Raw genomic sequence first — 12,539 nt, 5'->3', positions numbered from 1 at the left:
GATTCCCAACTATAGACGTGCTTTCAAAAACGCTGCATGCAGTTTGAATTAAGATCTATGATTTGGAAACATGTTTTCATGTAGGTATTTAATACACCTAAACAATTACTGGAGTTCTTTTTCGAATAAAATAATGATCAAAAAAATGACAACTGCTAACAACTAGCTTTGTCAACTGGCCAGATATTAACAGTTATACTTAACTCACATGCACACACATTTCATGTAGTATGCATTATAATGTTGAAGGATAGTTAGTAGTAGGATTGTTGGTTTGTTGATGACATTTTCTAATTCACATATATATGGTACTCCCCTTTCCTAAAGTGTCTCACCCCTTCACAGTCGCAAATATGTCTAAAAAAGACTCATTCAGTCAAAGTTGCACATTAACAACGTGATATATTGATATGTACCTGTACACATATTTTAGAAATTTAGCTCCTAATGTGGCAGTCTAATGAGAGAGCAGTGTCTAGAGAAAACTTCTGGAAACTTGCTTTAGCACAAAAGAGGGAAGAAGTACAAAAGGAAGAGGAAGAGTCAGAGCAGAGACATTCAGCAGAGACCACAGCGGAGAGAAGAGAGAGCCGCAGAATAAGATAAAAGAGGTAATAAAACATTACCTTGTTTTTAAAAAGTCTTTTTAGATTTACATTTTTATAATTTCTCTTTGTTGTAAACTAAGGTGTGCCTTTGACTAGAGTTTGTGGGATTGTTGATAGAGCTGCTATAATAAAGTTTATTTAGCAGTTTTATAGCAAAGATATTACAAGTTCTTGGAAATAAACATTTGTGAGATCCCAAGAAGATGTTAGCCATATTTCTAGTGTGAATACAGAAAAGGTGATCATGCAACATCCTGTATTTAAATCTGTGCTGTCAACCACAGGGATGGTTCTTGTCCAGTTTCATAACCTGAACATTTGAATTTGTATAATGTTTGTGCTCTCAAAGGAATAGAGACGCACTGTGCCAATCACTGAACCAGGATGTTTGTCTCATCTGGGAACTCTACTTCTCTGTGAGAGACACGGGTATGCATCTTTATATAATTACTCATGATGCCAACATTAAAATCAAATTGTTAGCAATAATTTGCCTAGTCAATGTCCTCATAACATTGCCCTTTGATATAGTTATGTAATGTCACTTGACTTCCAACAATAGTATAAAAAAGAAAATGTTGATAATTAATTTCCGTTGTATGTTCACGCTGCTGACAACAGCAGATGTATAAAAAAGAAGTAGTAGCCTTTCTTTCTTTATTATTAACTTTGGTGTATTGTCAAATGTCAATATCCTCTGTTCCTTTTTTTCTTTCACTGTTTTCATTTAACAGGTGCATCAGTGGAGGGAAAACCATTCTGTGATAAAGGATTCTGTCTTACTCTTAGTGAAGAGGAAATAACAGCAGAGCGTGGACTATGTGTTGTGATACCGTGTGTTCTTTCACCACCAGTGATGGCTTTTCGCCCCAACATATAGTTTGGTACAAATGTGAACCATCAAACCAAGATGTACTGACTCAGACATCATATTCACACCAACAAGAAGAACAACAAAACTCAGTCTGGGTTCAGAGGACGAGTGTCACTGTTGGAGCCTGATGTGAGACGGGAATGCAGCATCTCGTCAATGACATCACTGAGTCAGACTGGATCATATCAGCTCAGAGTTATTCTTTTACTGAATCAGAGACAGATGGATTTACATTCACTCTAAGAACAAATGTTTCTGTTAGAGGTATGAAGAGCTCAATAAATACAAATACATGCTTTTGAACTGCCACACATAGTTGGTGTATTTATCGTCTTAATGGAGCATGAAGTAATCTAATGTTTGGCATGTGGTGTCCTCTTACGGAAACCAATAGAAAACTGCAGCTACAGCAGTTTCTGATTTAACTCCAATACTTCAAAGTATCATCATCATGATCATGTCATTACTTTAAACAAATTTAATTGAGTGATGACTGTGTGTCTACTTCCCTGATTCCACTGATGGACTGCTGTTCCTTTAGATCTGACCCAGAAGCCCACAGTGATGATTCCCTCTCTGACAGAGGGACAGCAGAGCACACTGAGCTGCATGTCCTGGTCTCTGCTCTGGATCTGATCCTGAAATCACCTGGACGTGGAGAGGAGGCGGAGAGAAGGACTCTCACATCCCAGAACATCACTGCTTTCAGGACTGAGAATCTGACTGCTGTGTCACTCGGAGACACAGCTCAACCTGACCTTTAACTCTTCAGCTGAACACCACGGTACTAATGTCAGCTGTAAGGTCAGCTTACAAACAACAACACTACAGAGGAGACTGTGACTCTGGATGTGGCCTGTGAGTAAAACATACTGAAATGTACCGTACTTACTGTGTTGAATATACATCGTCAAATTCATTCAAATTTAGAAGAATTTAGGGGCGTTAACACATTTAATACAGTATTATTTGTCTCAGAGTGTGAAGGAAGGTAAAATCACTGGTAACAAGTTGTGAAGGAGGGTGAGACTCTGAATCTGACCTGTAGTGTTGAAAGTTTTCCTCCATCTCTAATCACCTGGACTAAACTCGGCTCAAACAGAATCTTGAACAATGACACTGGAACAGCCACACTGTCATCTGACGTGACGGCAGAATTTTCTGGACAGTACATATGCACAGCAAAACCTAAGGACAACGATTGATGAAAGAGTAAACATAAGAGTGAAATGTAAGTACACAGTAAAACTGTTCTAGCACCGATGGGTTTGCAGTTGTATTTTCTTATGGGGTAATTGAAAACTGAACAGAGTACACCTTTTCCTAAATCTCCCTAAAAGCACGTTGATTAACTTTCTCATGTATTCTTAACTTTGCAAAATGTAGAAATGCCCTCATAGCTCAATGTAGATATCCTGAAATAAACACAAAAATGTTGGGTCCCATGTTATTAGGATCTGCAGCCTTTCCTGGGTCATCCCTTTGTTTCCCCCCCCCCCCCATTCGTGTTTCTGTTGTCTTTCTTCCGGTGTGTTTCTGTGAGAGGCGGGCGTGGGCCAATCTGCTTCCACTCACTGCCAGTCAATCAACCACCTCCAAGCCCTCAGCACTGATTGCAATCAACACCCTGCTGCAGTATTTTATGCAGTCTCACACTCCATTCCTTGCCCGTTATTGTTGTAACTGAAGCGGTAAACTCTTGCATTTTTTTCAAAATGTTCCTGTTTGCTTGTATTTTTGCTCACTGCCTTTTTGTTACCTGTTGCCTGACCTTGTGCTCTGTTTTGCTTCTTTAGCCCTGCCGTGCTCTAAGGCCTGTTTGGCTGGCCAGCTCATTTCTGTTTTTCTAGCCTACACTTAGATTTCCGCTCACAAACTCTGGCTCACCCAGTAAAGCGTTTGCCCCATGTTGGCTGAGCGTCCTGCAACGGGCTGGGTTTAACAACCTGCGGCCCTTGCTGCGTGTATCCCCCATCTCTCTCCCCTTTCAGTCTATCCATTGTCAATAAAGGGAAAAGCCCCCCAAAAAAAAAAAACCCAGCCAATGGTTGCTGATAATGTGCAATCTAGATATTGCATTAAAGATCAGCAACCCACTTAGATCAGCTGGTGTTCTGCCAATAATGCAATGGTATGGACATTTGTAGTAAGTATGGCTGATAGTCTCTGTGTATTTTTGTTTAGTTACTGTATGTTTGCGTTTTTTTGAGGTCTTCTTTTGCGTCTGTAGTTTTTCAAGGATCCTGAGCAGTCTGGATGTGAGGTTCAGTTGGGGGTCCTAACCTGTGTGTGCATCAGTGAGGGGATTCCTTTACCACAATCCAATGGCCTCTGTTGAAGAACCATGCTGAGTACTCTGTTATGACCAATAGTCACACCACAAAGTGAAACATCAGCTCTACTGTATCTGTCAAAGATACAACTACACCACTGTTGAGTGGGTCAGAGCAGTGACGTTGGGGAAGAGAAAAGGAACCTTACGATAAAAACAATGATTTCAACACCAGAGGGTAGGTGTAACAATTGAAATACCTCCCAGACTCTAGACCACGTTCTAAGACATCATTGCTCATTTAAAAAAATGATTTTATTCGTAGGCAGCAATGATCACTATTGTACCCACAATTCTTGTTCTTTTGATTCCAGATCCATTCAAGACATTTTTCATGACTTACATAAACATCCACAAGTCATCATTGCATTTTTGATTGGGATTTCTCCTTACAGCAACCATTGCTGCTTGGACAGAAAAGCCACAGGTACATTTTAACAAAAGAATCAATTTCTTTTGTAAACTGTGCTTCTTTTGACATGTATATTGATCAATCATAAGGACCACACCAGCATGCTTTATACATTTCAGAGAAATATAGTATTAAGTGATGAAGGGAAACAGTATTATATAACATTTAAAACAACCATTGTTCAAGGCTTGCCTCAAACATTTTTCAACGTGTTTTTACACGTACTATACACAAAGAATCACTAAGGAGTATAATCTTGGATTTGATTGATACCACCGTTCATTTTGTATGTATTCATGTTATAATAGTGAGCCAGTATGCTGTCAGCAATATACCATCAATTATTACCTGATAAGTTGTAAAAATCCAAAGAAATAGTTATCAGTCAGTATTAGCTGTTTGAATAAAGGTTATGATGTTATATGTTTAGCTACATACTGGAACGCATGTTAGTCGGTCATTTGTGGGCTGAATCATTAAAAATCAGCATTATTAAACAAATTTAAAATCTGATACAATTTTCCCCAGGAAAAAACAAAAGAGCACTAGAATGATATTGAGACTCTGGAGATGGCGACAACTGAAGCAGATCCATTGGTATTATATTAACTAGCTGGTTATTATTATAATTGCTGTGTTGGTGATGATGACAATGTGCACATATGTCATGCTAGTGTACATAGAGTTGTCTGGCTTGTATCAGCTCGCAAATGGTATATTATTTCTGAACTGTTACCTGACAGATCAATGCTGGTCACGCAGTGGAAAATGAAGAAGCCATGACCAAGAGGCAGTGAAGGAAGAGCCGAGGCTGCTGACCAACCAGCCGCTGGCGTTGACATGGAACCAAAAGAGGTGGAATACTCTGACATTGACTTCCTTGTGGAATAGAGAGTCCAGCGGGGCAAAGATGCACAAGAGACCACAGAGACAGGTATGCGGAAATTAAGAACAAAGAAATGGAGGAGTATCAGACAATGGTGGGAGAGGGTGGTGAAATGTTGGAGGGCAATGAGGAGGAGGTGACAATAAGGGAAGATAAGGAGGCCACAGGTGTATGTCGGCAAGGAGGGAGGAGGGATGAGCTAGTTTACTCTAATGTGAAAGAAATAATGGAGAGACTTAAAGTTAAAGAAAACGGACAGATGTATACAGAGGTACATTTCAAGGGGTCTGGGCAGAAACAATGTAGGATGGCAGAGGGATTGATTATGTGTGTTAGTTTCTTATATTTCTGATGTGATGGCTTCTCATTTGAATGTCTATTGTAAATGACATCCTGGTGTGTTTAACCACAGCATTACTTTTTACATTATTCCATTCAACCACAGTATCAGGACAACCATTTTGTAAAGTATTTAATCCACCCAATGCAGCTTTTAGTGGCCAATCCTCCATCAAGCACTCAAAACTCAAAACATAACCCCAGTAAAAAAGTAGATACCTTTGTGTGCAAAAAAGCTTTGGCATCACATCATTTATTAACACTGCATCAGCAGAATTAACAGCTTTATGTACCAGTTTAGCTTTTCATTACTTTTAGCAAATATATTATTATTATGAAATAAATAACACACAGCTGAAATTGTATTTAAATAAACTAAGATCAAGTGTGTCATCTTTTTCATCTTTACTTACAGGCAAGTCATTAAGAACAGTTGTTATTTACAATGGCGGCCTGAGGGACAAAAGGGAAGGAAGTCTAAGGACAAAATACATTAGACATGATACAGTTTAAAAAACAATTGAAACCAACACTAAAATTGGCATTAATGTGAAGACACCCTGTTGAGTATACACAGATTTCCTGTGTCCCTTGTTTTTAGAACTATAATTAGATTGAATATTTCCAAACAAGCTTCTGCTATAATCAAGCACGAAAGAAAACAAAACAGAAAATCAAACTGAAAAATATGTCCATACAGCAACCTGCATTTGTTTATTAGGAAACGATTACTTGCCATAAAAAGACATGGTTAGCAGGAATCAACCTGACTCTATGTGCTAAGACTGAGCAGGAAGTTTTTTGTACAGAAACATTTTTTGTAGATTAGGTACAAACTTTGAGCTTTCAGTGCATACAAAAGTGTCTAAACCTCGACACTATCTTGTTTACCAGTTCTGGCAGTGCATGTTTAAAATGCAGCAATGTATAGCAACTGGCATTTGCTCATCAGCCATATAGGCATAGTCATGTAGCGCACCATGAGTAAAGGAAGTATGAGACTGAAAATACAAAAAAGAAGAGACTTTAGATTCAAATGAAGGAAGGAACCATTTTTATCCCACATAGAGTATTCTTGACCATTATTTCTCAACTGGCCCTGCAAATATACCTTGTAATTTTGACTTTTCCATGTCCTGTGCATCGCATTTTGCACAGTACAGTAAGTATTGTGCATTCAACGGCAAAGGAAATTGAAATAAATTGAATTAAACTATATTGGACCAACAAGTTTCAGTTCAAACTTAATGAGTATATATAACATCTGCACAAAAACGATACCATTTGTTCATTTCTCAAAATTCTTTTCCTCATTGTTTGTGCAATTGCCACAAACTTCCTCTTTCCTGGTTTTGTATCAGTTCAGTCATGAAGGGGTACGAATTCAACAAAAAGTTTCCTTTTCTTTCAAGATTCAGTGCGAAGGCACAAATTCCCCAAATGATATGTGATGCGTATGTAATAAAATAGCATTAAATTTGTGGTACAACGAGAGGAGCAACAATGATTTGCATTTTTTGCACAAAGATGGAAAGAGGTAGTGCTGAGAGGAAGAGTCGGTTCAGAGCAAATTCACCAGCCAACAGCCCCGGAAGTGAAGAGAGCAAGACAACAAGAAAACAGTAAAACAAAACATACACCTCATTTGATTTTGTATGGATTCTACATTGAATCGATTGAAGTGAAATTGTGCTGCGTTTAATACATTCCTTATTACATTATTGTCTTTGGCTATACATCGCAGACACCCAGATCTGTTCAGAGCTGCGTCAGGGGGTAAAATGAGGCCCTGGGGAAAATAGTAGTCAAATTTATTCTTCAGCACAGAATAGGCAAACAGACAACATCCTGTATTAACATTGTTGCTGTCAGCTGTGGAGTTGTTTGGTCCAGTTTGATCACAACCAAACTCCTGTATGGTAATGCACTTTTTGTATGAAGTTTGTGATTGTATAAGAGTTTGTCCAGCAAGGGAGAGTGTCTCAATCATTAAATCTGATGTTGTTTCTTATCTGGGTTTTCTCTGCTCTTTGCTGTGAGAAGCAACAATGCTAATTGCAGGTGTAGTGTGCAGCTTTATTGCAATCATGTTTTGACACGTAAAAATCTAATCTAATCTACTGATAATAAATGTCCTTATACATGTTTCCTTTTAATGCTCCAGAGTTGCAGATACAGTTATTCACCAGCTTCTAAAAAGTCTTTGACCCACACACTTTGGCATAAATAGTCAACCTTGAATATTTAATCATTTTGTTACCAAAAAATCCATGAAAAATGTATAAACCTGCAAAAACTATTGTGCATGCTTAATGTACTTACTTATTTTCAATCAGGAGGAACGGAAACATGACTGTGAATACCATAACTGTATTGTGCATCCGGTAACATATATTGGTCACACGCTGCACAAGTAGCATTTTGGCCTTTCATACAGAGGTTCAGCAGCATTTCAGTAAAATCTTTCTTCATTTGTAGTAGATGCATTATAACCACTATATACTCGTTCCTAATTGTCTTTGTGTGTGTATTACAGTTGAAACTCAAGGAAGAGAGGTCTCAAATGGATCTGTGTCACCCTTAGTGAAGCAAAAATAACGGCAGAGGCTGGACTCTGTGTTGTGATTCCATGTTCTTTCACCACTGATGCTGTTCATTCGGGAAAATGACGTTTGGTCAATAATGTGATCTTTCTAAAACAAACTGTACTAAATTAGACATAACACCCAATGAACAACACAACGCAAATCAGCCTGAGTCTAGAGGTCAGGGGTCACATTGGAGCCTGATCTGAGTCAGAATAACTGCAACATCATCATCAATGACGTCACCAAATCAGCCTTGATCATACCACCTCAAGGTTGTAGTTTTCTAAATTAAACCTTGGAAGGACACACATTTCCTAGAGTAACTATCACGTAACATGTAGGAAGAATCACGGCAAATGCTCGTATGTTAACTGAAGTGTGAAACTGATGTTTATTTGTTAAAACATACTCTGGAACTACGTTAAAACTACGAAAGGCTGTAAACCCTCATGTGCTATACGAATAAGGCGGCCTGTGTGGGCAGCCAGAGGAATGGTAATAACACTGATAGTTTCATTTTACACCTGCCACACAAATGGCCCATTGAATATGAAGCAGAGTAGATATTGTGTTTTCTTGAAGTAGTCCTATCTACCAACATTCCACTTCTGCAATGTTGAGAATGTCACTCTTTTCGCAAGGATGTCCGTTACTCTTTCTTTGTGTTGGCATTTAAACTCTGATCGATTTAAGAGGACTATGGTTTTAACTGCTTGGCAGATGTCGGCAGTATAATCCAGACAGCTAGCTAGACTATTGAAGAATATCTGTCCACATGTTCCCACCAAAACAAGTTCATTCCAGAGGCTAATTTTGCAGTGGCACAGTGGCTCTGTTCAGGCTTAGTACTGCCCATGATCGTGTTTGTTTTAAATATTGCTCACTTGACTTGACCAATTGCACTAATTTAGTTTTACTGTATATTTTGGGTGCCACTTAGTAGACCACAGAAGCCACAGTGATGATTACCTCTGACAGAGGGAGCAGCAGAGCACACTGAGCTGCACCGTCCGGGTCTTGCTCTGGATCTGATCTGAAATCACCTGGACGTGAGAGGAGCAGGAGAGAGACTTCACATCCCAGGAAACATCACTGATTTCAGGCTGGAATCTGACTGCTGTCACTCAGGACACAGCTCAACCTGACCTTTAACTCTTAGCTGAACACCCACGGCACCAATGTCAGCTGTAGGTCAGCTTCAAAACAACATCATACCAGGAGACTGTGACTCTGAATGTGGCTCCTGTGAGTAAAACATAACATACATACACACAAACTTTTTTCATGTTGCTAACAAACGTGCTCTCATATCATTTCTATGTTTTCTCAACTTGTTGTATTTTACAACATCAACTGTCTTGTGGAAAATTGGGAATTCGGGGGACCTGTAAATATTGTATCTTAATACCGATATATCCATTTTTGTCCTAGATATGAAGGAAGTAAATCACTGGAATTCAAGTGTGAGAAGAGGAAACTCTGAATCGGACATGTAGGTTGAAGTTTTTCTCCATTTAATCACCTGGACTAAACTCGGCTTGAACAGAATCTTGAACAATGACACTGGAACAGCCACACTTGTCATCCCTAACGTGACGCCAGAATATTCTGGACAGTAATGCACAGCACAAACATCAGGACAGCCCTGACAAAAAGAAGAAAAATAACAGGGATTGTAGTAACACAAGTAAAACTGTTCTTACACCAAAGTATTAGGGTATTTAAAAACAGTGTGGTTTACAGCCTGAGTTTGGATTCACATAACATTTCTTTGTGAGGAGAGATTATAAAAGTTTTGTTGAAAATGCTGTCTTGAGATGCAACGAAACCTGTGATCACAGGGTGACAAACTGTTAAAATCGGTTGATGCTCTAAATCTGACCCTGAGTGCTTAAGTTTCCTCACATCTGTTATCACATGCAGCAACAACCTGCAAAAAAAACTAGAATCATACTGCGAAGAATGACAGGGACATCTACTCTTGTCGTCATTAATGTGCACAGAATACTCAATGAAACTGATTACATGTAAGTAGGCTGTCATCTCTTGAAGATGTTCATTCGCGAGAAAAGCCAAAATGTCTCTGAGCCTTCCCCCCACCAGGAGAGCGTTTCTCAATCTGTGTTCTTCCATGGACTTGTGGTCTTGTGAAAGTCAGTTGGTGGGCAAAGTACTGACCCAATACACAAGTTAGCATTTCACAAGAACGGGTAAAAATTATGGATGTGATCTCGCACGGGCATTTTACCGAGGATCAATCGGATGGTAACGTGTGTGAATTGGCAAGGCCGGTATCCCAGCATTCAATTAGGTGTAAAGCGCAGGATGGTTTCTGCGTACACAGTACTACAGAAGTGGTAGGTATTCTACATTTATGTCTATTATTAAATCAACAATTCTCTTTCAATACGTTTAAGGCAAGAATCAACTGTGTAGATTTGAATATAGGCAGCAGTTTAACGAAATTGATGGTGAATTAAAAAGCCTTCCGGAGTTGGAAAGCTCCGCAAATCCCCGGCGGCGAGCTTGCTATAGAATAGACACATCAAAGTAACTATAAAGTGGCAAGTGCCCCTGTGCTGGGGTGTTGCGCAATAACAGAAGAACGCTTGTCTGAAAACTGTCAATAGAGTTTGGTGCTTCGGAACTTGCAGTTCATCTTTCCAGTACATCCAGCAAGGACGGTCCCCAGAACACAAGTCCGTTCTTGCTTACTTGGCATTGAGAATGTGTGTGCCTGAGCGATGGACATCAATTAGAAATTAAAAGTGCTTATGTTAAACATATGGGTTATTGTCATGGTGGGCTCCTGTACACTGAAATTAGCATGAATTATAGAATATGTTTTAAACGTCCTTCATTGTCTTACCCGTCAAACAAGTGAAACACCTATTTGCTTTTGCCAACTTTTGTTATTTTTTCATGTAGGTATTTAATACACCTAAACAATTACTGGAGTTGTCTTTTTCGAATAAACTAATGATCAAAAAAATGACAACTGCTAACAACTAGCTTTGTCAACTGGCCAGATATTAACCAGTTATTACTTAACTCCACAGCCACACATTTCATGTAGTATGCATTATAATGTTGAAGGATAGTTAGTAGATAGGATTGTTGGTTTGTTATGATGACATTTTCTAATTTCACATATATATGGTACTTCCCCCTTTCCTAAAGTGTCTCACCCCTTCACAGTCGCAAATATGGTCTAAAAAAGACTCATTCAGTGTCAAAGTTGCACATTAACAACGTGATATATTTGATATACTGTACCTGTACACATATTTTAGAAATTTTAGCTCCTAATGTGGCAGTCTAATGAGAGCCAGCAGTGTCTAGAGAAACTTCCTGGAAACTTGCTTTAGCACAAAGAGGGAAGAAGTACAAAAGGAAGAGGAAGAGTCAGAGCAGAGACATTCAGCAGAGACCACAGCGGAGAGAAGAGAGAGCAGCAGAATAAGATAAAAAGAGGTAATAAAACATTTACCTTGTTTTTAAAAAGTCTTTTTAGATTTACATTTTTATAATTTCTCTTTGCTTGTAAACTAAGGTGTGCATTTGACTCAGAGTTTGTGGGATTGTAGATAGAGCTGCTATAATAAAGTTTATTTAGCAGTTTTATAGCAAAGATATTACAAAGTTCTTGGAAATAAAACATTTTGTGAGACTCACAAGAAGATGTTAGCCATATTTTCTAGTGTGAATACAGAAAAGGTGATCATGCAACATCCTGTATTTAAATCTGTGCTGTCAACCACAGGGATGGTTCTTGTCCAGTTTCATAACCTGAACATTTGAATTTGTATAATGTTTGTGCCTCTAAAAGGAATAGAGACGCACTGTGCCAATCACTGAACCAGGATGTTTGTTCTCATCTGGGCAACTCTACTCTTCTCTGTGAGAGACACGGGTATGCATCTTTATTATAATCTACTCATGATGCCAACATTAAAAATCAAATTGTTAGCAATAATTTGCCATAGTCAATGTCCTCATAACATTGCCCTTTGCATATAGTTATGTAATTGTCACTTGACTTCCAACAATAGTATAAAAAAAGAAAATGTTGATAATTAATTTCCGTTGTATGTTCACGCTGCTGACAACAGCAGATGTATAAAAAAGACAGTAGTAGCCTTTCTTTCTTTTATTATTAACTTTGGTGTATTGTCAAAATGTCAATATCCTCTGTCCCTTTTTTTCTTTCACTGTTTTCATTTAACAGGTGCATCAGTGGAGGGAAAACCATTCTGTGATAAAGGATTCTGTATCACTCTTAGTGAAGGAGAAATAACAGCAGAGGCTGGACTATGTGTTGTGATACCGTGTTCTTTCACCACCAGTGATGGCTTTACGCCCCAACATATAGTTTGGTACAAATGTGAACCATCCAAACCAAGATGTACTGACTCAGACATCATATTCCACACCAACAAGAAGAACAACAAAACTCAGTCTGGGTTCAGAGGACGAGTGTCACTGTTGGAGCCTGATGTG

The 12,539-nt window shown here is 38.7% G+C and overlaps 1 protein-coding gene and 1 pseudogene across 1 annotated transcript in view; both read left to right on the top strand.

Annotated features, from left to right (window-relative positions):
• The window catches only part of LOC116690827 (sialic acid-binding Ig-like lectin 14), a 4,998-nt pseudogene extending 2,650 nt beyond the window's left edge, over window positions 1-2,348 (top strand).
• The window catches only part of LOC116690435 (uncharacterized), an 18,303-nt gene that overhangs the window by 1,873 nt on the left and 3,891 nt on the right, over window positions 1-12,539 (top strand). The window contains exons 2-4 of the mRNA XM_032517392.1: window positions 11,486-11,513; window positions 11,869-11,952; window positions 12,268-12,352. Coding sequence (XP_032373283.1) covers window positions 11,904-11,952; window positions 12,268-12,352 — 134 coding nt within the window. The 5' untranslated portion in view covers window positions 11,486-11,513; window positions 11,869-11,903. The remainder of the gene's footprint in view (window positions 1-11,485; window positions 11,514-11,868; window positions 11,953-12,267; window positions 12,353-12,539) is intronic.

Source organism: Etheostoma spectabile, chromosome 6 (genome assembly GCF_008692095.1).
Source record: "Etheostoma spectabile isolate EspeVRDwgs_2016 chromosome 6, UIUC_Espe_1.0, whole genome shotgun sequence".
Taxonomy (NCBI): domain Eukaryota; kingdom Metazoa; phylum Chordata; class Actinopteri; order Perciformes; family Percidae; genus Etheostoma; species Etheostoma spectabile.
The sequence above is the reverse complement of the archived record's forward strand: the minus strand, read 5'-3'. Positions and strand labels throughout refer to the sequence as shown.